The sequence below is a fragment of the Rhineura floridana genome, chromosome 14 (genome assembly GCF_030035675.1).
Source record: "Rhineura floridana isolate rRhiFlo1 chromosome 14, rRhiFlo1.hap2, whole genome shotgun sequence".
Classification (NCBI taxonomy): domain Eukaryota; kingdom Metazoa; phylum Chordata; class Lepidosauria; order Squamata; family Rhineuridae; genus Rhineura; species Rhineura floridana.
In genome coordinates this window covers 36725205-36751592 of record NC_084493.1, presented here as the reverse complement: position 1 = coordinate 36751592, position 26388 = coordinate 36725205, and the positions used below count along the sequence as shown (strand labels likewise).

The window sequence follows — 26388 nt, the reverse complement described above, 5'->3', positions numbered from 1 at the left end:
CCCCTCCTTTCCCTTCCCTTTCCAATCCCCTACTTCTCCCTCCCCCTCTTTCTGCCCCCCTCTCCCCCCTTCCCTCTACTCTCCCCTCCCCCTTGGTCAGTTTTACCTATCCTAGCCATGATTGCACAAGAGAAAATCCCACTGAACTCAATAAACATATGCAAATGATCAAACCTGCCCTCCTCTCTCTCGTGCTTCCTCTCCTCCCTGCCCCTTCCGCTGTGGTCAGTTTCACCTATCCTAAGCATGATTGCACAGGAGTAAATCCTACTGAACTCAGTAAGCATGCAAATGATCAATCCCTGCTCAGCAGACTTGCACAGGATCCCATTTCTTACCTCCTGGATTAAAAAGCAAAGAAATTCACTAAAAGGCAAAAAACCTTGTGGTTTAAGAACGTACCTATAGCCAACAGATATTTCTATCAAACTTTAAAAAGCAGGGAAATTGGACAGCTATAGAAGCAGGAGACCTGACCTCCTCTCTGAGATATTGTACTGCCTTACAAATTTGTCAAAATGCAAACACAATTTGGGTTGGTCTTTCACAGTCCAATCCACTTCCTATGTAGCTTGGAAGAATTGGTAACATGTCCCTCTGAGCATAAGGTGGCAACACCTGCAATCAGCCCAAATAACAGAAACAAGACATGTGCTGCGCTGATCTTGTTTTAGCAGGGAGGAAGCAACAATATTAAGACAAATGGTATAGTTCAGATAGTCACTTTAAATATGTTTGATTTACTAGGCAATTTTAGTGAAGTTTCCTATAGTAAATCATTCTCTTTGGCTTCTGTTTCTGTGAATATGTGAAGTACAGCAACACTTTGCAACACTAAAAGAACTCCAAAACCAATTGTAGAATAATGGCACTGAGTATTCTGCAGAATAGTTTTCAATGGACATGAGGAGTGTCTCAGTATGCACAAGATAAAATAGTAGGAGGTGAAATATATACTAGCAAACTTTTAGGTGTGCTCTATGTTTTTAATTGACCATGCCCACCTTTCCTTAGGTGGAGTGGTTTAAGCATAGCAGGCTGAAAACATGCAACTTGGGCAGGCCAAGTTTGTTTTTTTCCAATAGCTTGAGTCATTGCTTAAGTAGCAACATATTGGAATCAGTCTGATTTAATATCAAATTACAATTCCCAAAATAGAAACAGAACTTAACCTCCAGTTTGAAACACAAAAGGCTGTCTTCATCATCATATGACACTGGCCAATAAAAGTGCTTTGATATTAATAAAAATAAATTTGACACAGATTTCTAGGATGAATAATGAGAGAAATATAATTTTCTAGGTTAGATTCTCTGTAGAAATAGTAGTAACACAGAAAAGAAGCAAAGTAAGAAGAACACCAACAAACATACAAAAATGTAATTCTCCATCTTGGGAGATGGCAGGTGTTGCCACCACTCACCATATGCTCAGAGGCATGTTACCAAATTCTTCCAAGCTACACAGGAAGTGGACTGGACTGTGAAAGACCAACCCAAACTATGTTTGCCTTTTTACAAATTTGTAGGACAGTACAATATCTCAGAGAGGAGGTCAGGTCTCCTGCTCCCTTAGTGCATTCACTATAGCTGCCCAATTTCCTTGCTTTTAAAAGTCTGATAGAAATATCTGTTGGCTATTGGTACGTTCTTAAACCGCAAGGTTTTTTGTCTATTAGTGAATGATCATGCATAGAGAAAGCTGCCTTATACCAAGTCAGACCACTAGTCCATACCACCCAGCATAATCTACTCTGACATTGGCTCTCCAAGATCTCCGACAGTGAAAGGTCTTTCCCTTCACTTGCTAACCGAGGTCATTGGAACTGGAGAACTTTGAGACTGAACCAGGGATCTTCTGGTTGCAACACATGCACTCTACCAGAGATACGGCTCATTCCCAGCATGGGACACTAATCCGATGAAAGCAAGATCTGCCTCTTTGTTGCAGGGCTGGGGAACCCATTTCAACCCTTGGGCCACATTCCTTCATGGGAAACCTTCTGGGGGCTGCACACCAGTGGCGGACACATTTCAGCCAGGCCAAGGCCCTGGAGGGAGATGCAAAGCAAGACCAGTCAGGGGCATGACCTCCAAAGAGGGGTGTGTGGCCCAAGGACCAGAGGTCCAGCTCCTGCACTGGAGGGTCCCCACTGCTGCCATCACTAACGTCTACTAGGCTGCATGGACGATCCCTGACAGGGTCTCAACAGGAAAGAAATGAGAGACGGATACTAACCTGTGCAATGCCTCCCACAAACTTTGTCTTCACCACCACATCGTCATCATCAGCTTTACCAAAGGCCGCCTTCTGGGCTGCTCTGACCAGGTTGTCTGACGCACGTTTGACGGCATTCCCTGCAGACTACAGAAGGGGCAGATGCAGCAGTTAGTAATATCGCTGCAAAGCAACCTGCTCCCACATGGCATCCTCCAAATGTTGCTGGACTACAGCTCCCATCATCCCTAACTATGGCCATGCTGGCTGGGGCTGGCAGGGGCTGAAGTCCAACAGACTTTGGAATATTCTAAGCTTAGGCACCTGGGTGTCTGAAGGACCTCATCCTCCAGCATCGTGTCCTGAGGCCCTTCTCTGCAGTCCTCCACCTTTGAGAGCTAGGCAGGCACACTGCAGGAAGGCGGAAACCAGATCCTAAGCCATTTAGGGCTTTATAGACAAGAATGAGGGGCAGACGCTGAGCCCCGAAATGAACAGGTGGTCAGTCCACTGGAGTCCCATGTGAAAAGCATTTCACAGCCTTGATCCCATCGAGACTTCGGCCTTGAGCTTGCTGACCTTTAATGCGACAAATTCTTTCAATGAACTTGCACAATCAAGGGGTTACTGCCACCTGCAGCAAGCTTCAGATGAGCCAAATTTGTTAGTTCAGGCTTTGGACTAGCACTAGAGCGCATAATGCAACCATGAAGCTGCTAGTTGGCCTTTGGCAAGCCTCTGTCCCAGGAGTAGGAAACCTTTTCTGGCTTGGCAGGCCAGATCTTTATCTGCCCCCATTCTGTGGGACAACTTCAACAGGTGGATTGCCAAGGTTGGCCTGCGACGGTGCAGGGAAATACTGACCAAGCAGGACTGACGTTCCCCCTGGACCAGCTGGGGAGTTCAGTCTTGCTTTCTGCATGATTTGGGTGAGTAAGCAGCCAATCCAGTTGTGCCTCTACCTGCCCCACATATACGATGTCAGGTGTAGGACAGGTAGCCGTGATTTGGGGAAAACGACCTTGCAGGACAAATGAGGAGGCTTGGTGGGCCAAATTTGGTCTGTGGGCCAGAGGTCCACTCTTCTATCTGTCTCCCTGTCCCACATTGCTGGGCTGTTGCAAGGACTGCTTTGGATGCTTGCATTATTAGGATACAAAACCTGAGCTCTGAATCAAGCAGCTTGATTTGAACTGAGTGCCCTTCTTTACCTGCAGTCTCCTCATGGCCTCCGAGTCCTGGTCAGCTTTCACTTTACATGCCACCAGCAACTGTGCCGTGGAAGCTGCCACTTGCTTTGCGGAGGAGATCAGTTTCTCCTCACTGGCGTGGCCTTGGACTGAGGCGTTGGCTGCTTCGCAGAGGTTGCTCGTGGCAGCAGCCACCATTCGGGCCTGGAAGGGGCAAGAAGCGGGTATAAGGTCAAGTCTTATTGGTGAGTTGAGCCGATGGTCCATTAGGCCCAGTTTGGGCAGTCCCAATGAAAACTAAAACGGCTGCTAAATGAACAAGGGATGTGAAGCAATGGGACGTTTCCCTGAGTAACCTCTCTGAAAGGAACAAGATCTATGCTGGGATCGTGTCCAGGGGTAAAATCTGTCTTCTAGTCTTCTGCTTCCTTTGACCTCTGACCCCAGTGATGTCTCCTCAACATGTCATGAGGAAGGTGTCGCCCGAGTTCCTTTAATGCAGAGGTGTGGAACCCTTTGCAGCTTCAGGGTTGCATCTGGGCAAATTTCCAGGGGCTGCCTGCTGGAGGTGGGCATGGGCTAGAGGCCAAACACTTTGGGGAACAGGAGGTGCAACTCTTGACCTTTATACCATAAGCTATATTCCAGCCACGCAAAAGCTGGAGGTTTGCATGCAAGCAAGAGGTTGGACAGATGTACATATTCCAGGCAGACAAAAGCACTCAGAGAGACTGTAAAGCCACCCTGTGCTCCTACTGGGAGGAAGGGCAGCAGGGCAGCAGATTTCTCTCTCTCTCTCTCTCTCTCTCTCTCTCTCTCTCTCTCTCTCTCTCTCTCTCTCTCTCTCTCTCACACACACACACACACACACACACACACACACACACACACACACACACACACACACACACACACACACACACACACACACTATCCAATACGTAGGGAAAACCACAACTGACCTACGCACATGCTTCAGAAACTACAAATCGGCAATCTTAACAAAAAAAGTGGAGCAACCAGTTGCAAAACATTTCAACCCTGAGGGTCACAGCCTGTTGGACTTTTCCATAACAGCAATAAAGATGTCAGCAGATCCAGCAGCATTGACTAAAAGGGAGAACTTTTGGATTTACTCTGTGGACACATTGGCACCACATGGCCTGAACCTGGAGGACAGTACCAGCACTACTTAGCTTCTGCAAATGAAGCCCCTCTGAGCATTCCATCCTCAAAGCTCTATAACTGCCACCTTGGTAACAGCATTTGTATGTTAGCATATAAAATACATACACGATAGACAGACAGACAGACAGACAGACAGAAGGATGTACGTACATATTCCAGGCAGGCAAAAGCACTCAGAGAGGGTGTAAAGCAGGGCCAGTGAGGGGCGTGGCCTGGGGCAAGAGGGTGTGGCCTAGAGGACAGTCCTGAGGGCCAGACAGTGAGCCTTGGTGGGCCTGAGGTTGAACAGGAAATAGGAGGGTCCCAGCTTGGAACCTCCAGTGCAGCCTTCTCTTCTACTGCTGAGCTATCGGTGGCAGGAGGATCTTATCAGACCAGCAGACAGCCCGTGGTGGCTGCCTTCAAAAAGGCGGATGGAGAAAATCAAGAACGACTCACAGCAGAAATAAGTCCCTGAGACCACTGTCCGTCATCAGCTGCATTGGCAGGGATGGCTCCAACCTAGAAATACCATTCAGATAAAATTAATTAGCAAGAAATATTTAGTGATTTCATTTTATCCTCACAACAACCCTGTGAGGTAGGTTAAGCCATTGGTCTTCAACAAGTGGTTCAAGAACCTCATTGGGGCATGTCAGCACTAAAAGTGAGTTGTGACACTGGTGCTACTCCCATGTCCTTAATTCTCTCTCCCTTCTCCCTCCCCTTTTAGGAGCTGCTGTCTTTTAAGAAGAGAAAGAGAGGAAAACAGACTGAGAGGGGAAAGAGAAGGAGGCAAGTGGACCTTATGCTGTAGAGCAGGGCTAGCCAACCTGGTGCTGTCCAGATGTTGCTGGACTCCAACTGCCATCATCTCTAACCATTGGCCATGCTGGCTGGGGCTGATGAGAGCTGGAATTCAAAATCATCTGGAGGACACCAGGTTGGCAGCCTTGGAGTATGTTCTCTGTCCTGAACGACTATTTTGTACCTGGCTGTGGTTGGTGGATCTCAGGGTTCAAGTTAATAAAGTAGTAGTGGTAGTAGTCGATTCTGTAAGCCTAAAATCTGCTCATCGCTGATCTAAGACACACGTCGGTGAGAGTCTCTCCCCTCCTCTAACCCAGTTTGGTGTCCTGGTCTACATAGGAAGCAAAAACTCAATTTTTCATCATTTACTAAGCAAGCGTCAGGGTTGCTCTGGGTCTACAATACACTGATGGAAATAACCATGTATGAAAGAGATCTTTTGTGTAGGGCTGTCAAGAACTATAATGGAGCAAGCCAAATGTAAGCTAGTTTCAATTACTTTGGGTGTTAATCTGAACTTGATTTGGTTAAGAGGTAATCTGGCTTGTCAGTATAGTTAAACAGCTACTTCTAGTTCCATTTTTTTCTTCCAACAAAAGAATTTGGTTTAATCCAAAAGGATTCTGGCACTTGATCATTTCATTTCCTTGCATCTGTACACCATCTTTCTATTTTACTGTACTCAAGGTGGTTTACAAACATAGACATGACTTAATATACAACCCAAGCCCACTGTGATCCTATAACAACGTGGAAGGCGTGTGCCCCCAGCAAAAACACCTCCCTGATTAGTAAAGTAGACCTGTGCGGAGAGGTGATGGGGAAAAACAATCACAGTTCACTATCTAAGACAGAGGTGGCAGCTGTTGCGAGTTCAGATTATGCTCAACTGTTATCCCATACATTATATACTGGATTCTGATAGCAAGGGAATCCAGTAAAAGAAATTAGAAATAAATGTTATGGAAAACATTTGTATCCAACTAAGTCATACTTAGAGTAGACCCAGTTAAGTTAGATTGTTAAAATAAAATAATGTTATTTAGTTGATTCTGCATCATTTGGCAAAGATACAATTGTGTTATATGCTGGAAATGTGGAGGAAGTGGGGCAGACTGTGCGCATGCATGGTGAACAAGTGGGAAAACTAGAGGTTTTTTTTGGGGGGGACAGAATCATTATATGCATACAGGAAATAGTTAACAATGAGTTCTTTACAGACTCTTCTAAGTTATCTTCAAGACATCATGTGGTCAGAACACAGTAATTTAGCTGGAATCCTGTGAACTGTAACCAAAATGTTCTTACCAGCTAAATGGCATGCTCTCACAATTCCAGCTGAACAAGAGTGGTTAAATAAAACGTGGCATGTTGCCACAATGTCAAACTTACTGAAATAATAATAATAATAATAATAATATTATTATTATTAATAATTGCATTTATATACCGTCCCATAGGCGAAGCTCTCTGGGCAGTTTACAACAATTAAAACATTAAAACCAAATATACAAAGAAATGGTACAGTCGAGAGAAGGACGACAAAAGAACAAACATTTGAGAGATTTTGCTCGCTTTTAATTCATTATCTAAAACAGGAGTGGCATCTAACAGAGCAATCCAACTCAGGGGAAGCTGGCACAAGGGGAGCCGGCAGGAAGATCTGTGGCATCCAACTGTCGTTTGGGAGCCTCCAGGCCAGCTGAATGCCGGCTCAGCCGGGAGCTGCACACAGGGACCGGCAAGTAAAAGTTGGCTCTCACAAATACCCCTACTAGGGAGTAAATGCTGTCCACTGGCTTCCATTGCAATGATTTTCTTAGCCCATCTTTTCCCCCAGCATAACTTTTGCAGGGATTGGGACCTGCATGAATGCTCTGAACATGAGCTGAATGTGGCTTCCGCCACCCCCCCCCGCCCCCAGTCCCTTCTCTGACATGCCCCTAGAACGCTCCTTTTTGGGCCTTCCACTGACTCCCCTTCCGCCGGCCTGGGCTTCCCTGGCAGACCCTCTGGCTGAACCGGCTGGGTCCTGGCTCTGCTGAGGCTGAGCCAGGATTAGGGGCTTCTGCCGGCGAGGTCCAGCTGAGTTGGGACCAAGCTGGCTCAGCCAGGGGCCCACCATATCCAACTCCCCTTAGCCTGGCATAAATAGCAGTGGGACTGAACCCTAAAACTATTTAAAGATATTTCACTACTGTTATAATGTATGAACAGAATGTATAAATCTACAGTATACAGATTTTATATAAATGACAATAGCTTAATATTAAAAGTAGGATTTTAGTTTATGATGAAATAGGTTACAAATTAATTATTTACCCAAGTGAAATATGTTAGTATGTTTTTAGGGTTTGTGTGTTTGTATATTTATAATAAAATAATGAAATTTGAAAAAAACAATAAACGGAATTGGGTAAAGGGGAGAACTGAAAAGACAAGAGATGTCTTTGAAGGCCATCAGCGCTACAAAGGCAGCTAGAGTGCAATCCTAACTCCACTTAACCTGGGAGTAGACCCCACTGAATTCAATAGGACTTGCTTCTGAATAGACATGGTTAGGAGTGTATGGTTAGCAAAGCACTTGCATATGTTTATGAAAGTTTGGGAATGGTCTTTGCCTTGGTCGTATCCAAAATCCTCCCAAAGTATGTACTATAAAGCCCCACAAAGACAAGGCGAACAACTGCGGAAGCTGCTTTCAGCTCCATCCGGTGAAGCATATGGGGCCAACTTGACAGCTTTATTGGACACCAATGGTCTTGCCATCTGATTGAAGATGAAACCAAAATGTGTCTGGAAAACTGCTCAGAAGCTCTTGGAGCTTTTCACTAAAAGAGAGAGTCCAGTGAAGCAACAGATCCACCTGATGACCACGTAAAGGTATAGATGCACCTTGGTGTGCTTCACTTAAAAGTAAGGCCACAAGCCAAAATGCTGTGTTAACTGTGCTGATAGCTGGAGGGACCTTAATGGATGCTGCATCAGTGCATAATACCGTTTTTTTCTTTTTAAAGATGTCTTCAAAGCCTTTTAAAAAAATGTTTTTAAAGATGTTTGTTTTAATGTATTTTAAAGTCTGTTTTTATGATGTTTTAAAGTGTTTTTAGTGCTTTTGTTTGCCGCCCTGGGCTCCTGCTGGGAAGAAGGACGGGATATAAATCAAATCAAATCCAAAATATTGCAGGAAATAAGAAATAGCAAGGTAAGATGTGTCTGAACTGCAGGGGGTGGAGGTAGATCACAGGATCCTGGGGATGGGGTAATCTCATTGCTGCTATTGCAGCCCAGCATCTGTCCTCAGCTCCACCATCCTATGCATCATCCCACAGTTAAAATGGTGATTAATATTTTCACCAAAAGAGTCTTGCTCACTAACCTTTCCCTGGGCAACCAGCTCCCTCTGAGCTGCAGACGCTGACTTGACAAGGGCACTGGTAGCAGCTGCAATGGATTTAGCTGCTTCGAGGATCTGTTCTTCAAAATCCAGGGTTTCATCTGCCTGCTGTAACCAGAAGAGAAGACCATCACCTACAGTTCTCTTAGAATTTTAGCAGTTTTGCCTTTTACTGAGTAATGCTCAACTGAACATCAATAAAATAAAATAAAATAAAATAGCAAAGTAAAACAAAGAAGCAGGCAGACACACATGCCATACAATACTCTCCCAACCCTTCCTTTCTGTGCCAGAAGGAGACCGCAATAAGAGAGTAGTAGTGAGGAAAATGCTGCAGCCATATTTCTGCTGAACGGCTCCTTGGTGCCCCAGGACCAGCACTGGGGTCATACAGAAAATGAACCGCATGAGAGGGCGGCTGCTTCTCCTCCTCCTCATGCTCTCAGGACAGGAGCTGTGGGAGGTGTTACCAGTATGTAGCCTGTAACACAGTAAGGCACTGGTCTTCAACTGGGGGGTTGGGATCTGCTATCAGTTCACAGCCTTATCTAGGGTGGGTCACAACAGCAACATTGCCACCATACAAATATACGATAAAAAAAATGAAGAAAGGGGTCTCCACATGTTTAGGGTAAAGGTAGGTCTGAAAAAGTTGAAGACTATTCCATTAAGAGATCTGGTGATGTCGGGTGGTGAAGCTTCTGCCCTGCATTTGAGCAGAGGTGGGGAGCCTGCCGCTCTGCAGAGAGGGCCGGCCCAAGTCATTTCACTGCCTGAGGGCAAATCTAACGTCAACACTGGTTGAGGGGGCAGCATCTTCCACTGTACTGGAGGGAAGCAGGCTAGCTTAGGAGGTGCCAGGCAAGACATAGCTCTGCCCACTCTGCGTCCTTCAGCAACTGCCACCAGAGGTGGGCATCTCACCCTACCTAATGGTACGGCCGGCCCTGACCTCAGATCTTGTTGGATCAGCAAATGATGGGAGTTGAAGTCCAGCCACAGTTGGGGGGCCACAGGTCCCCTATTCATGTGGTGGAGAGTCACAGAGAGGCTGGGCAGGCAAAGGACCCAGGAGAGAAGAAAGCAGGGCTTGAAGGGGCAGAAAACCAAATGTGACAGGCAGGAGGACCACATGGACACAAACGCAGGACTTGAGAGAGGAGGAGTGGAAGGAAGGCAAGGGAAATGGGGAGAGAGGGAGAGGCCACATCCACAGCAGACATCTATTCTAAATTAAACAGTCCTGGCTTCCCCTAAAGAATCCTGGGAAGTGTAGTTTGTGAAGGCAGCTGAGAGCTGTTAGGAGAAAGTTATTCCCATTACAGAGGTCCAGTCCCCAGAATTCTCTGGAAAGAGGGGCTGTTAAACCACTCGGCCACGGGAGCTCTGTTAGGGGAATTGGAGTCTCCTAATAACACTCAGCACTCTTCACAAACTACACTTCCCAGGATTCTTTGGGGGAAGCCTGGACTGTTTAATGTGGAATAAATGTCTGGTGTGGATGTGGCCAGAGAGAGAGAGAAGAATGACCACTTGGCCTCTGGCCAAGAGCTACAGGCGCAAGGACGTGATTTGAAATGAACTAGTCCATTTTTGTTTTTAGCTCTAAGCCTAAATCATTATCTATAAATATGGGGAAACTAATTTGGTGTTTATTACATAGACTTTGACCTCACGAAAATAGGTTGTTTCTGCCCCTCTGCCCCTCTTTTTCCCCCTTATTAGTGGGGAGTGGATCTTTTTAACATTTGTACTATCTTTTTTCTAAACGTCTCTCTGAAACTCTCAGGCTTAACTTTCAAAATGAAGGTGGCAGAGACTCTCAGTGTTTTTGAACAGTCAAGAGACAAACCGAGTCTGTTTGCGGTGCATGGAAGCTCGTATTTAAATAGCTGCCTTATACTGAATCAAACCATTGGTCTATCTAGCTCAGTACTGTCTACACTGACCGGCAGCAGCTCTCCAGGGTTTCAGGCAGGAGTCTCTCCCAGCCCTACCTGGAGATGCTGCCGTTGGGGACTGAACCTGGGGCCTTCTGCGTGCACGGAAGATACTCTGCCACTGAGCTACAGCCCTTTCCCAAATATAGGCCTTCCCTGAAATACAGGATAAGAACATAAGAACATAAGAAGAGCCTGCTGGATCAGGCCAGTGGCCCATCTAGTCCAGCATCCTGTTCTCACAGTGGCCTACCAGGTGCCTGGGGGAAGCCCGCAAGCAGGACCCGACTGCAAGAACACTCTCCCCTCCTGAGGCTTCCAGTAACTAGTTTTCAGAAGCATGCTGCCTCTGACTAGGGTGTCATAGCACAGCCATCATGGCTAGTAGCCATTGATAGCCCTGTCCTCCATGAATTTGTCTAATCTTCTTTTAAAGCCATCCAAGCTGGTGGCCATTACTGCATCTTGTGGGAGCAAATTCCATAGTTTAACTATGCGCTGAGTAAAGAAGTACTTCCTTTTGTCTGTCCTGAATCTTCCAACATTCAGCTTCTTTGAATGTCCACGAGTTCTAGTATTATGAGAGAGGGAGAAGAACTTTTCTCTATCCACTTTCTCAATGCCATGCATAATTTTATACACTTCTATCATGTCTCCTCTGACCCGCCTTTTCTCTAAACTAAAAAGCCCCAAATGCTGCAACCTTTCCTCGTAAGGGAGTCGCTCCATCCCCTTGATCATTCTGGTTGCCCTCTTCTGAACCTTTTCCAACTCTATAATATCCTTTCTGAGATGAGGCGACCAGAACTGTACACAGTATTCCAAATGCGGCCGCACCATAGATTTATACAACGGCATTATGATATCGGCTGATCAGCAAAGAGAGAGTGAGAGCCGAGTTCCGCAGTATTAAGTCGTTCCATTATCTGCAAGCCTGTTGTGCGATAGGCACAGCGCAACAGCATAGGACTATTTGGCTGGACGAGACCAAAGTATCGGGTGCCTGACAGTAGTCTGCCAGATGCCTCCAGATTCTTCCAAGCAAGGTAAGAAAGTGATGCATTTCCCTTCTTATTTCTCCCCAGCACTTGGTATTCAAAAGTATACGGCCTCTGTATAAGGAGGTTCCATGTGACAATCATAGCTAATAAGTAATCAGTGGACCTATCCCTTCCGCCAAAGTTTTTCTGATTCAGTTTGCTTGCTTGCTTGTTTGACAAAGTCAGCTGAAGCCAGCACGACATCAGATGGCAGGGAATCCCAGCTCCATCATCTTCCCAAGATGCTTACAAGAGGGAGTTTTGCTTTCTCCACTCTATGTATCCTTTTAATCAGATTGAAAGAAGCAGCAGAATCTGCAGAAGTTCTTTTAACCATCTAACAAGCCTCTTTGTGAATTCCGTATTGCCTCCTGCTACGTTACATATATATAAAAAATTCCCCGGAGACAGAGCGGGACACTGTAGGAATGTTTGATATATAGTTGGACTAAATAACAACCTAATATATCAAACATATCACACAGAGTCCTGCAGATAAAAAGGCATCCAGGTTTGGACTCAACTTGAAATATGGATTTTAAGTGCTGTACACTCAACAGCCGAAAGCCACTACAGCCTGTATCTCAACAAATCTTCCCCCGCCCTTCCTCCTCACAGTCCTCTTCGAAATGCTGAAGCCAACAGGCTGTGCTAGATGAGAACCTCAGGGCTTGCAGAAAGGTGGCCTGAAGAGGGTGGGTGAGGCCCCCATCAAAGGAGCAGAGCATCACTGCCCTCTAGCTGCTTCAAAGCAGAAATCGTGGAAAGCCATTTATTTCTCTCTTGTAAGATGCAAAATAGAGACAAACTGATTGCATTTACTAAATATAATTAATGCTTTTAGAATTTTATATTGGGAAGTATTTTGATAAATGAAGAAGTGTACTGTAGCACGAACAAGCAATGTGACAACTCCCTCTGCCTTTCTTCCCCTCTGAATGCTTTGACATTCAACAGTCAGTTCAGAGGAGGTAACCTCTTGTGAATTACAAATTTGAATTTGAAGTACAAATTTGAATTACAAATTACAAATTCATGGGCAACAGGCATTATGGACAAAAGAAAACACAATATATCCTGTGCCAAGGTTACTCTGTTTCACAGGAAAATCATGCACATCTAACCAGTGCACATTTCTTCAGCTATTTTCAAATAATTTAATCAGATCTGTCTAGGACAGGGAAAGGACACACTTCATTCTATACACCAGACCCATGTCAGCCACTCCACATTGGTCTTTTGGGTTTTGCCAAATTTCTCCCCTCCCACCCCGACATAATTATCAGCAAAGGCTTAAAATGAGAAGAGGTTTGGAGGATACATGTTTGGCTGCTTATTTTGCAGAGAACACTCCACAGATAATATTTCCTTCTCAGGAGACTCATTTCCCAAATATATTTCCAGGAGTTATCTGGACTGCAGGAAGGACCAACTTTGTTGAAGTTTTGGGGACGGTGCGCTGTGATGCCAAAGATGACAAGTCTCCCCGGCACTTAAGATGTTCGGAGGAAGCCTTGCTCAGCGTTCCACTTTAGCAGCGGAGGAGTCTGAGTGTGGCCTCCACCAGGATCAGGGCTTCTCTGTTCAAACCTGACTCTGCCTTGCTCACCTTGGGCTTGGCTCTTGGTTTCAGCTGCTCCAACTTCTTCGCAGCAGCTTCAATGGAAGCGGCTGCTCCCAGCAACTCTGTCTCAGCAATAACTGTGGGGTCCTCTGGATCTACCCATTCAGTGCCTGCAGTGAGTGTGAAAAAGAGAAGAACCATCACACCAGCTGGGTTTGAGCAGACTGCACCTCCTGCCACCATACACCATACCAGGAGTAAAAGGGGAGAAAGAAAAGACTGCTCACCTCATAACCACTAACAGAATAAAGAAAACAAGCTTAAGCCAATTGGCTAAGCCATTCAAAGCAAGATGCAACTGGTCCTACCACAAAGCATCTAGGTCTTGTAAAACCCATTCCTGAGGTTATCCATATGTGAGACCACACCATACTCTGATGGGCCCAGTCGATATAGGATGCTGACTGATGGTGAGTCCATTTAGCTCAGTATTATCTCTCTCCTGATTGGCGGCAGCTCTCCAAGGTTCCAGATAGGAGCCTTTCCTGGCCTTATCTAGGTATGCCATGTATTCAGCCTGGGACCTTTTGCATGCAACTGAGCTATGCCCCTCCCCCTAAGACCATAGCTAATCCATCTAAACACCCAGAGCCAGAACGAGGGCGCAGACAATAAAACAGTTGCCCAGGCTCGCAAGTGATCTACAACTGTGGGCAAGAAAAGCACACATTTTTCAAACAGAAGAAGCTGTACGCAACAAATTCCAACTTAACTGCCCAAGAATGGGAGTTTTTCTTACTCCCCCCTCCCCCAAATCTGATTTTTTAAATTCTACTTTATTTTTAGATGGGGTTTGAACAGGAGAAACTGAGTAAAGAGTGTCAGGATTCACGGGACAATTGGAAATTGTTCTCTGCTAACATTTGCTCCAAAAGGCCTGGAAGCATTTTATATTTAAAACAAAAAACCACGGAAGCAAGAACTTCAGGTCCTGCAGGCAACAGCCACACTGTGCAATCCTGCCATGCTATTGAAACAGCACCATCTTCAAGATTTCCTTTTAAGGGAAAGTACACAGTGAACCGAGGTGGGATGGTGGATGTTAGAAGATGTCCCGTGCAGTCTAGTGGCTAAGAGCACAAGCCAGGACGTCTCCCTTTCAAAGGTTCTCTCAAGCTACAAACAGACTAGGTAGACTTTAGGCAAGTCCCTCTGCCCTCAGCCTCCCTCCTTCTCTTTGCAGCGTGGAAATACTACTGCTACTGACCTACTTGGACAATCGTCTTGACGGATTACTGCGACAGTGTACATGAAAGGTTTTGGTTACTGAAAAGTGCTGTATGAACAGTACAGCTGCAATCCAAACCCCTGGCCAGCAGTGGTGGAGGGTGATGGAGCAGCGTAGCCATTGCTGTAGCCAGAGCTCTGCTGCTTGTGCCAGCCAGGGCTGAAGGTGGTGGTGATGGTGGTAGCTAGAAAAAAATAATCTTTGCTGTGCCAGCTCCAGGCTGGCACAGTGAAAAGGTCACATGACAACAGCAGCAGCCCCCCCCCCCCAACACTCTCTTTGAGAGTTTCTGTTGGCTTCTCCTAGCAGGGATGGCGGGTGAACCGGGGCACTTCACAATGGTAGGGCACACCCACTGTCAGTGGCACCGGGCAGGGCTGGACAAAGGGACCCCTATGCTCCATTCAAACACCCTCCAGCAAGTAGGATTAGTCACCTGCCACCTGATTAAATAAATCTTAGTTCATTAAATGTGTAGATTTGAGCTGATTAATCATATGCGAACTTGCTTAATTAGAAAGAACCATTTGGAAGCAAACACACAATTTTTTTGGTTTTAGACAATGTACCTGGATGTCATGGCAAGTGCCATGTACCCTCCTGTGTGGCCTTCCAAAATGCTGCTCACCACAGCCCAATTAATCAGAGCAGTCTATCAACACCGATGAATCTAACAGATTAAACCTTGCAGCCATACTTGGTATTGCCCCCAGTGAAATGAGCAGGGTGGAAAGCAAATGTCTGTGTCTCTTTGCTAAACCTGCATGTTATAACAGAGTCAAGCTCACCTTTCATTGCTTCGGTTGACTGTATGAGCTCTGTGACAGCACTAGCCACCCTCTTTGACAAGGCAGCCAACTGTTGCTTCAGCTCGGGAGTGGGCTTCTGGAGAATCTAGAGGCACAAATGAGAGGGGAGACAAATGTTTTAATTTTGTACCAGTGTTGAAAGCTGTTCAATTGTCTGGATTGGCTGCTCCAACAGCAGCTGCTTTGGCACCGTTGCTTTTTCTTTTAATGAGCAGCTTCTCCTTCCTGGATACTTGAGCCCAGCCAATTAGGGTTCACTTAGGCAACATGATGATATTAACATCACCCCCTCAAAAGCCAATTCAGAGTGAGGGCAATCCATCCCAGAGAAGTTCCTGTTCATTTCAAATGTAATTTGCATGAAAGACGTTCCCACTGAGTTACTTTTTCCTTTAAAAGAAAAAGCTTCAAATACTTTAACTTCTTCTTGTAGAGAAGGTTCTCCAGCCCCCTCTTGATCAAATGGTAAGCAAGGCTGCTGAGAGTAAGTGAGCACCAACCTGAGAGTCCTGGTGTTCTGTGCAAGGAGAAAGAGGAAAAGGTGGATGTTATCCAATAAGGCAAATAGGTAAACAAGGGGGGCACCCCAGGATGACAAGAAAGCTTGAGTGAAAATATGTATGTAAATTCACAAATTTTGATTCCAATTTCAAGGATAAAAATGGTCTGCAAAAAAGCCCAACGCGTTTTGGCTAATGTTGTATAGTCTTCATCAGGGGCTGTAATTCATATTTGTAATTCATATTTGTATACAAATATATACAAGGGTGACTTTACATTTTTTGCAAACTATCATCATACAGTTTTGTTTTAAAAAACAATGGGGTGGGAGTACGTATTATTCCTTACTCACATGACTGTCTATATTTTTTCTTAAATCAAAGCTGTAATGGATCAGATTCTTTCCACAGGATTGTTGAGAATCAGCAGCACGTATCGTCTTCGCAAGAAACGTTGATTGTCAATTTGTCAAATAGACATCTAAATGTTCTAGAAACGCGCATTTTAGAAAAAGGACTCTCCTTTGTTCCCACTCCCATACATGATCCGGTGCAAGTTCGCCTGGACCTTTTCAGTTTTAAAAGAAATATAAAATTACGTCATTTTTTTAGAGGCTCTACATCTACGGATCCAAGCATCCCTTTTAAAATACGATCCAAGTTTATGCCACCAGGACCAACAGACCTGTCTATAGCTACTTTTGAGAGACTTCTCCTTACAGATCTTAAAGAACTAGAAACATCCACATCTAACTCATGGCATAACCTAAGTAGGGAAGAACGTTGTGCCTTAAAAAAATTATCCAGGGACAGTAGCATACCCATAAAACCAGCAGATAACGGGAGGGCAATTGTTATCCAAAATACCACGGATTACAAAACAGAAATTCTGAGACAACTGGCGGACACTTCCGCTTATACTCCATGCACACGAGATCCCACAGCGAGCACAGCACAGTCAATCACTACTCTTGAGGAGGGCCTGTGCCTAGGATATATCACAGAACAAGAAAGAAACTCCACACCCAGGACTCCAGTTTTCTATACATTACCAAAAATCCATAAAGGCATTTCACCTCCTCCGGGAAGACCAATCGTATCAGGATGCAATTCCCTTTTAGAGCCTTTGTCTCAATTTGTAGACTTTTTCTTAAAGCACTTTATACCTATCATTCCCTCGTATGTTTGAGATTTTACAGATTTCATCAATAAAATACATGAACACAGGATCTCGTGATATATTAGTCATCATGGACGTGCGCTCTCTCTATACAAATATTCCGCAAGAACAAGCTATTGATATCATCAGAATTACATTAGATCAAAGAATCTCTAAACATCCCCCCACCCACTTTTTATGCTCCCTGGCAGAGTTAGCAATGGAAAAAAAATATTTTAATCTTGACAACGTCTTTTACTGGCAAATCAAGGGTGTAGCCATGGAGTGCCCCTTGGCTCCAGAAGTAGCGAATTTATACATGGGACATTTTGAAAAAGAAATAACTTCTCCACACAGTTCCTTTGCGGACCACCTGAGAGGTTTTGTTACATAGATGACGTCTTTTTAATATGGAATGGCGATACGCAGAGTCTCCAGGCTTTTTTCACATGGGTCAATAATAGGAACAGCCACATCCAATTTGACTCTCAATACAGTAGCACTGACATTCATTTTTTAGATCTACGGATCAAGAAATGTGGGAATCAGTTACATACAACATTATATAAGAAGCCTACCAACAGGAACACATATTTGAAGTATGATAGCTCACACCCGAGGTCGATTAGACAAAACCTCCCTTATAGCCAATTTCTCTGAGTAAAATGAAATTGTACTACACACAAAGACTTCGTACATCACTCAGGACTCCTAAGGAAACAACTAATAGAGAGAGGCTATCTACAGCAGATTGTGGAAAGTAATTACAGAAAGGCTTTACATCAGAAATGCCCAGATCTCTTACTTCCGAGACAACGAACGACTCCAGGACGGATACACAGCAACCTAATGCTCAACATCACCACCAATAGGTTGCAAAGTAGCATCCATAAATATTGGCACCTAATACAACATATTCCTGGGTGTTCCGACAAACCTATGATCTCCTTTAAAAGCAGCAAAAACATCCAGGATGTACTAGTACGGAGTACCTTTAGAGACAATACTAATTTACCCAGGTCATGTTTAAGTTCACGAGGACCCATTGGACACAATCCATGCGGACGCTGCGTATATTGCAAACACACTTCTAAAAAGATTCAATTTATCAACCCTTATGATCAACAACAACACTTCCTCACACATTTTACAACGTGCAATGTAGTCTATATTATACAGTGTAGTTGTCCTAAAATATACATTGGCCAAACCAGCAGGCCCCTTAAAATCAGAATTGGAGAACGCTTAAGTAACATCAAATGCAAAAGGAGAACGCTGCCTCTAGTAAACCATTTTTTAGACCATGACCATACCCACAAGGATTTTGTATTTTGGTATTTAGAAAGAACACGTGGAGCTAATTCCAATACACTCATGAGAAGAGAAATAGCATGGATCGTCAAATTGAATACCCTTTCCCCCAATGGACTGAATGACCTGGATTTTCTTCCCTTATTGTAAAGATGCGCACTTTACACAAGATCCCTAGACTGCAATTACATCATGCATTTTATCCCAGCTGAAAGTACTTTGCGACCGACTACATTTTACCCCACCACTTACAACAGATACACTCACCAGATTTGCCCTGATGAATGTGCTGCTGATCTCAACAATCCTGTGGAAAGAATCTGATCCATTACAGCTTTGATTTAAGAAAAAATATAGACAGCCATGTGAGTAAGGAATAATACGTACTCCCACCCCATTGTTTTCTAAAACAAAACTGTATGATGATAGTTTGCAAAAAATGTAAAGTCACTCCTGTATATATTTGTTTCTTACAGCCCCTGATGAAGGCTACACAACATTAGCCGAAACGCGTTGGGCTTTTTTGCAGACCATTTTTATCCTTGAAATTGGAATCAAAATTTGTGAATTTACATATATATTTTCACTCAAGCTTTCTTGTCATCCTGGGGTGCCCCCCCTTTTTACCTGTTCTGTGCAAGGACCTGCCCAGCCCTTACCCTGTAAGCAGGCAAGGGAACTTATTGCTAGTTTGGAGCTTAAGATGAGTGTCTAGGATGGGCTGGCAAAACAAACCATGGTTAAATAAGACTGCTGGATTTGGTCATAATGCCAAATTATTGTTAAAACAAGGCATGGTTTGTAAACCATCAACAGAGCATGGCTGCAAATTGTGACTTGTCAGAAAACAAACTATGGTTAGTCCACTGGACTGGTTTGGGATATTCAAACCAACCACATTTTGGCTAAACAAATAACAGCTGAGAGTCATATGTGAATCAGGCAACAACAATCTCATAAAATGTAATAATATTCTTAAGATCCAAGTCAGGTTTTGGTCTGGCCGCCAACACTGAGGAAGAAAGGAATTTTTTTAAGGCTGGCTTAAAAAAGAACTGGCGAATCCTTTTTTGAGCACTCGGACTCTAGAATATAAATGATTTCCTGCTGAGCAAGTTCCCACAAAATGTGAAAGGTTTAATTCTTCTCATGCCATTTACCTTGTTAATGCAAATGTACCTTTTGTTTTTGCTTTATCTGCATTATAACACATGCTCATTAATCCAATTTAACAAGCAGTTTTACAATATACATGCTCACTTGTGTTTGCCTTTTGATCTACAGGTAATGCAGACATTTCTATTCAGATGGCTAAACAGCCTAGATGTGGCTTCTGGGAGGCAATTCATTGGCGTGATTGAACCCACAAATTGCTTAGATAGCCAGCAAGAGCTTTTGTTTCACATAGCCTGATTACTAAGAGTTGGAACGTCAACTGAAGACTGCAATATTTGGGGAGGGGGAATGGCAGAGGTGACTCTACTGATCAGTAAGCAAGTCATAGCAAGCCAAGGTGATAGCGTCAGGTGGTAGATTTTGGGTGCTGTTGAGGGTGGCAGTGTCAGAGTCAGGTACAACTAACCCACAGAGCATACACTCTGTGCTATTGCACAACTGTGTTCATATCAATAGGGCTTATGCAGAATTTCTCTTGGTTGGATTGTACCCATACTAGTTGGTATATGGGGCTACTGTTTAAAGTTTCTTCCTCACACATCCAAAATATCTTTGAGCATCAATGCACTACAGAAACATCAGAAGCTGACTTATTCTGGGTCAGACCAATGGTGGTGGCCAGTATTGTGTTTACCAGTTTTGGCATCGCCAACTGCAGCTATATCTGGAGAGGTTGGACTTTGTCACATAAGGCTGCCTTTACAGACAGCCCAAACATTTCAGCTGGTTCAAAATCTGGCCGTTCAAGTCTTGATGGAGGAAAGATAGTTGGATGCGTGACACCATTATCAGATGAGCCAGTCTTCATAAAAATGTAGGAAGGAAGCCAGACCATAAATCACATGGTTTTCGATGTTTGTATACTAATGTCCAGAGTATGGTAAACAAATAGGATGAACTTGAACTCTTAATACAGGAGGGTAAATATGACTAGATAGGTATAACTGAAACTGGGTGAGATGACTCCCATGATTGAATTTGAAGAGATAAATTGAATATGATGGTTAAGCTACTCAACAAGGATAATAACAGATGACAAAGAAAAGGCAGAAGTCTTCTCCCAAAAGAGGGTCTATGACCTTCCTGGCAAACATGAAGTACAAGTTGACAGGGCAGGATATGTGCTTGAGACGGATTGCAAAGTCCTGGAGTGAAGTGCTGGATAACTGGAGGACGGCTAATATCCCTATCTTCAAGAAGGGAAAAGGGAGGAACCTGGGAACTATAGACCAGTCAGCCTCACATCAATCCCTTGGAAAATGCTGGAGCAGATTATAAAGCAGTCAATGTGTAAGGGCCTTGAAAACAATGCCAACATGGATTTATCAAGAACAAATCCTGGCAGACTAATCTATCTCATGTTTTGATCTAGTAATCTCCCTGGTAGACCGTGGGAATGCTGTGGACATAATATATCTTGATTTCAGCAAAGCTTTCGACAAAGTGTCCCATGATATTCTGATTAGCAAGCTAGCTAAATTGGGGCTGGATGGAACAACTAGCAGGTGGATCCAGAGTTGGCTACAGAATTGTACTCAAAGAGTGCTTATCAATGGTTCCTTCTCAAACTGGGGGGAGGTAACAAGATTGATAGAAGGGTTCAGTCCTGGACCCAGTGCTCCTCAACATTTTCATTAATGACTTGGATGAGGAGGTGCAGGAAATCCTTATCAAATTTCCAGACGATACAAAATTGGGAGGACAGCTAATACTCTGGAAGACAGAAAAAAATTCAAAGGGATCTTGATAGGCTGGAGCATTAGGCTGAAAACAACAGAATGAAATTTAACAGGGATATGTGCAAAGTTCTACACCTAGGAAAAAGAAAACAAATACGGTTATAAGATGTGTGATACTTGGCTCAGCAATACTACATGTGAGAAGGATCTTGGAATTGTCGTTGGTCACAAGCTGAATATGAGCCAACAGTGCGACGTGGCTGCAAGAAAGGCAAATGCTATATTAGGCTGCATTAACAGAAGCATAATTTCCAAATAGTGTGAAGTATTAGTTCCCCTCTATTCAGCACTGGTTAGGGCTCATCTTGAGTACTGCATCCAGTTCTGGTCTCCACACTTCAAGAAGGATGCAGACAAACTGGAACAGGTTCAAAGGAGGGCAACAAGGATGATCAGGGGACTGGAAACTAAGCCATATGAGGAGAGACTGAAAGAACTGGGCATGTTTAGCCTTGAGAAGAGAAGACTGAGGGGAGATATAATAGCCCTCTTCAAGTACTTGAAAGGTTGCCACACAGAGGAGGGCCAGGATCTTTTCTCGATGATCCCAGAGTGGGCTCAAGTTGCAGGAACCCAGATTTTGACTGAACATCAGGAAAAACATCCTAACTGTTACAGGGGTACGACAATGGAACCAATGACCTAGGGAGGTGGTGGGCTCTCCAGCACTGAAGGCACTCAGAAGGCAGCTGGACATCCACCTGTTGGGTATGCTTTAACTTGGATCCCTGCATTGAGCATGGGGTTGGACAATCATGGCCTCACAGGCCCCTTCCAACTCTATTATTCTATGATTCCATGTTTTCTTTTGAAAGCTTTTGTAGCTTTTATAAGTGTTTAAATGTGGATTTTAAAGTTCACCTTGAGCAAGTTTTGTTCAAAAAGGTGGTGAATAAATGTTTTAAAGTTAAAATAAATAAAATATATCAAAAATAAGTCTAACACATTATTGTCCAGTCTGACTGCAGTGGCTCTCGAGGTTCTCAGGTAGAGGAGGACCTTTCTGACACCTGTTAACTGACCCTTTTAAAACGGAGATGAAGAAGAATGAACCTGGGACCTTCTGCAGGCCAAGTGGGTGCTCTACCCCTCTGCTCCCCAACATACAAAGAGGACAAGAACCACAATGCTTCCAGCATGATACCCTCTGGCCAAGAGACATTGGTCTGCTGCCTTCTGCTTCTCACAACCACACGGCTAACTGTAACCCATGCCATGAATTGGCCTCAACATCCTCTGTGTCTTTGAAGGGTTCCCCTCGCCCCTTACCATAAGAACATGTTCCAGGAGCTCTAGATATCCCAGGGTGCATTCTGTTCCATAGCGCAGTGCTCTTGCCTGAATATCTTCACTTACATCGTGGTGGTACGAAGCTTGCTAAGGACGCAAAGGAACACCAGCATTTAGGCAAGACAGAGAGGCCGGGAAACCCATGTCCCCATGTTAAAACTCTTCATTCAACAAGGCAATGCCGTTTTTAAAAAAGCAATATCCAACAACGTACCACTCCAGCAGCACTTGAAAATGGACAGCTCTGGTTATAGTCAGAACACTGATCCATTGAACCGAGTATTACCTGCTAAACTGAGTGGCAGCAGCAATCCAAAGTTACAGGCAGGAGACCTTCCTAACCCTAGCTGGGCCTGGGCCCTTTTTCATGTTCCAAGACTGAGCTATACGCCTTTCTCTATATTGGAGAAGCAGCCGTGAGGCTCGTCTCTGTGGATCAGTTCACCAAAGGCTCACCCCATACCCCCAACAAGCGACCCGGCAGGAAATTTCCATGGCAACACATTTGCCTCAAAGCAGACACTCTTAAAAAGCAAATTTAAATAAGGATTAAAGGGCTTTAGCTGATTTAATCCCAAATCAAGAGCTAAAATGCAATCGGCTCATTTAATATAAATTCATTTGCATATTACCAAAATATCCGTATTTAGATGTTTTCCCCTCATTTTGAAGAAAGCGGAAGATGCTGGCTGTGTTTGGACCTCACGGTAAGCCATATGCCATGTCTTAGGCTGCACAAGCTGGCTGTGCCTTGCACGAGTGCTGGGGAGAAACAAGCTCCAATCCCTGGCTAGCATTATGTCCAAAACAGGAATGGTGGCTTGTTTTGCTCCAAACCATGATGGCCAGCCTTCCCATAATAGGCATCTGCTGGGCCACTGTGAGAACTGAATGCTAGACTAGATGGCCCCCCTTTGGTCTGCCCAGGCAACCAAGCTGTTCTTGAGGCTACCCAGTGAGTTGAAGGCAGATCCTTAGCCCTGCCTCTTAGCCACTGACAGCCCAGCAGCTCCCACTACCTGATACCACTTCAAGAAATACAGCATCATGAAACTCGCCTTCCACCTTCCCCATTTATCCTTTCTTTACTTTTTTGTCATTGAATCATAAATCAGAATGGGCCACTGGCCATGGGCACATGCCACCAGAGAGCCAGGGCGGCAAACAAGGAGAGAAAACGTGGTCATTACAACTATTCATCCCCCAGGCAGGCTATCCTAGGACCAGCTCCTAAGAGGGCCTTAAAGCACACTCTGGTGCATGTCTACTCAGACTTCGGCTATGGGGCGGTATAAACGTGTAATTAATAAATAAATAAAAATAAATAAGTAAACCCCACTGAGTTTAATGGGTATACAGGGTATATTAGGCTTCTATTCCATACATCAGCCTTCCACACCTGGTGTCCTCCAGGTAATTAGGACTACAATGCCCAGTAGCCCCAACAATCATGGTTATCGGACAGACTGAGGATGGCTGGTATACACACTTACCTGGGAGTAAATCCCACTGAACTCAATCGGGATTACTTTTTGGACTAGACATTTATAGGATTGTACTGTCAAAAAAGAGAACCCCACCGTTGAAAGCAACGTGCAGGAACATTCTCCGAGATCTTAAAGCAGGCACAGAGAGAGAGCATCAACGAAAATAATTTAAGAATACTACTAAGTATTTATATAGCACTTTGCAGTATGCAAAGGACTTTATACACATTATCTTGTTGTAATCCTTCTAGCGTCAGTAAGGTAGCGTTAGTGTTATTCTCTGGCTGAATATTTAAAATCTTCTAAATTAAAAGGCTGTGCTAGGTTTTTAAAAATTACCAGTGTTCTTTACAGACTGACCTTATTTCAACTTTCAGTCTTAAAGGCAGGCACAAAACAACAAAAATGGGTCAGCAAAAACTTATTTTCATTACCAAGAATATTTAAATGCCAGTCTATTTTGCAAGTCCCATAATTCAGATATTTTCCAGAAAAATCAACCCAACCAAACATACCGGTACCAGGAATTAGGGGGATTTCAAGGAGAAGGCTGAAGTTTCCGCCGGGCTTGGCAACACATTTGTACCTTGCAAGCTGTCAGCATGTCTGCCACGGCTTTGCGGCTCAGGTTGGCTGTTGCAATCACATCCTCCTGTTGGCCTGAGTTCCCAGCCGCTACAGCTTTGGCTGTCGCCATGGTGATGCCTTTTGTCATCCGGATTGATTCTTCGGGTGATGAGGTCTTTTCGGGAACATCCTTTGACTGAAAAACCTGGATGCACAAAACACACCAAAAACTGTGATAAGTGAAGAATGACGTGCTCTGCTTTGACATTTAGTTTGGAAGGGTTAAGCTCAGAAACAGAAACAGCAATTGGAAACAGCCTCGAAAATGACAGGAAACAGGACATTTAAGTGAGAAACAGCTAGATCCTCCCCCTCCCTGATCCCAGCTCTCTGCAAAGAGGTTCATGTTTATTTATTTATTTATTACATTTATATACCGCCCCATAGCCTGATTTTTCCTGATTTTGGGGGGGGGGAGGGGGAAGAGGAGAGAGGCTCACGAGTTTCAGCAAGGTCTGGATCCAATATGTGCTATGGCACACTATATTGGCAGAACCATGAATGGACAGGAATTAGTCACTTCCCCTTTATCAGTCTATCACTCTGCTTAAATCTGGTTCAAAGAAGAGGGGGGGGGTCTCCCATCAATCCATCTTTAGAGGGCCTACTCTTCATCCTTTCAGCAGCACAGCTGACTCAATCCTACATCCCAACATGATAGCATATAAACAATCAAGATGGGGATCTCATGTATTATTTTTATCGTTTATTGGTATGTTAATTTTGTAAACTGCCCTGGAACAAAATCTGGCAAAGGGGGTGGTATATAAATATACTGATTTTTTTCAATATAACATAGACATACATAGCATTACATGACAAATTTTACAAAAATTGAAGTGAGTCCAAGGAGGACAGAACAGTAGACCTGGAAAAACAGATGCTGTAATCCCCCCTTTAAAAAATGCACTGGATTGTGGCTCAGAGTTTGCTTGCGACTTCAGGAGACCTGGCAAGCATCCTTGTGCAATGCCTTTACCGTGAGTTCCTGTTTGATATACTCAATCGTAGCCTCCAGTGCTCTTGTTCCTCGCGTAGCTTCATCTTCCACAGCTTTCACAGTCTTCAGAAGTGATGTGACATTGGTTACCATTACCTGAAAAGTCAAGGAAAGGGAAACTGCTGAACTGCCAACTCTCATTGCAGAATGCCCGAGCAGCAGTTAAGATAATCCTACATGGCAATGCAAACTCAGATATGGAGACAAGTGGACTTCGGTCAGTCACCTCTCCTGTTTTGAGAAGATTAGACACCATTATTAACAGTGCACCAGATATGAGGAGGTCCTTTATTTGATGGGTTACATTTAAAGCTGCACAGATGGGCAGGAAAGACGGATTTACGGTGCAAGAATTTTCTAGGCATTGGGGGTGGTGTGGATATCTGCTTGGAGTACTCCAACTCCCAAATGTAGAGCCTTAACAACTTCAGGTGGCAGCAGCCCCACTTCCATTCCCCTGAGTCACCCACACTAGCCTTCTGCCTTCAGGTTGAGAATTAAGTTGCTCCCATTGTCAGTATTAAAGTCAGTAAGGTTCAACTGTCAGTCCAGTCAAATTTTCTAGTCTGTGTGTGCAGGCATGTGTGTGTGCTAGCTGTTGTTTGCCACAGGCAGCAAAATGTCATGGACCAGCCCTGTTTATGGGGCAAGTATAGAAGATCTTTATGTATGTCAGT

At 44.3% G+C, this 26388-nt stretch overlaps 1 protein-coding gene across 8 annotated transcripts in view; it reads right to left on the bottom strand.

Annotated features, from left to right (window-relative positions):
- The window catches only part of TLN2 (talin 2), a 232395-nt gene that overhangs the window by 1699 nt on the left and 204308 nt on the right, over positions 1 to 26388 (bottom strand). For 7 of the 8 annotated variants that reach the window (XM_061595996.1, XM_061595999.1, XM_061595994.1 and 4 more), the window contains 9 exons: positions 25691 to 25807; positions 24671 to 24856; positions 22577 to 22684; positions 15402 to 15507; positions 13371 to 13495; positions 8764 to 8889; positions 5034 to 5096; positions 3429 to 3611; positions 2239 to 2364 (listed from right to left, as the gene is read on the bottom strand). In XM_061595996.1, coding sequence (XP_061451980.1) covers positions 2239 to 2364; positions 3429 to 3611; positions 5034 to 5096; positions 8764 to 8889; positions 13371 to 13495; positions 15402 to 15507; positions 22577 to 22684; positions 24671 to 24856; positions 25691 to 25807 — 1140 coding nt within the window. The remainder of the gene's footprint in view (positions 1 to 2238; positions 2365 to 3428; positions 3612 to 5033; positions 5097 to 8763; positions 8890 to 13370; positions 13496 to 15401; positions 15508 to 22576; positions 22685 to 24670; positions 24857 to 25690; positions 25808 to 26388) is intronic. The other variant, XM_061596001.1, reaches the window with a different exon arrangement.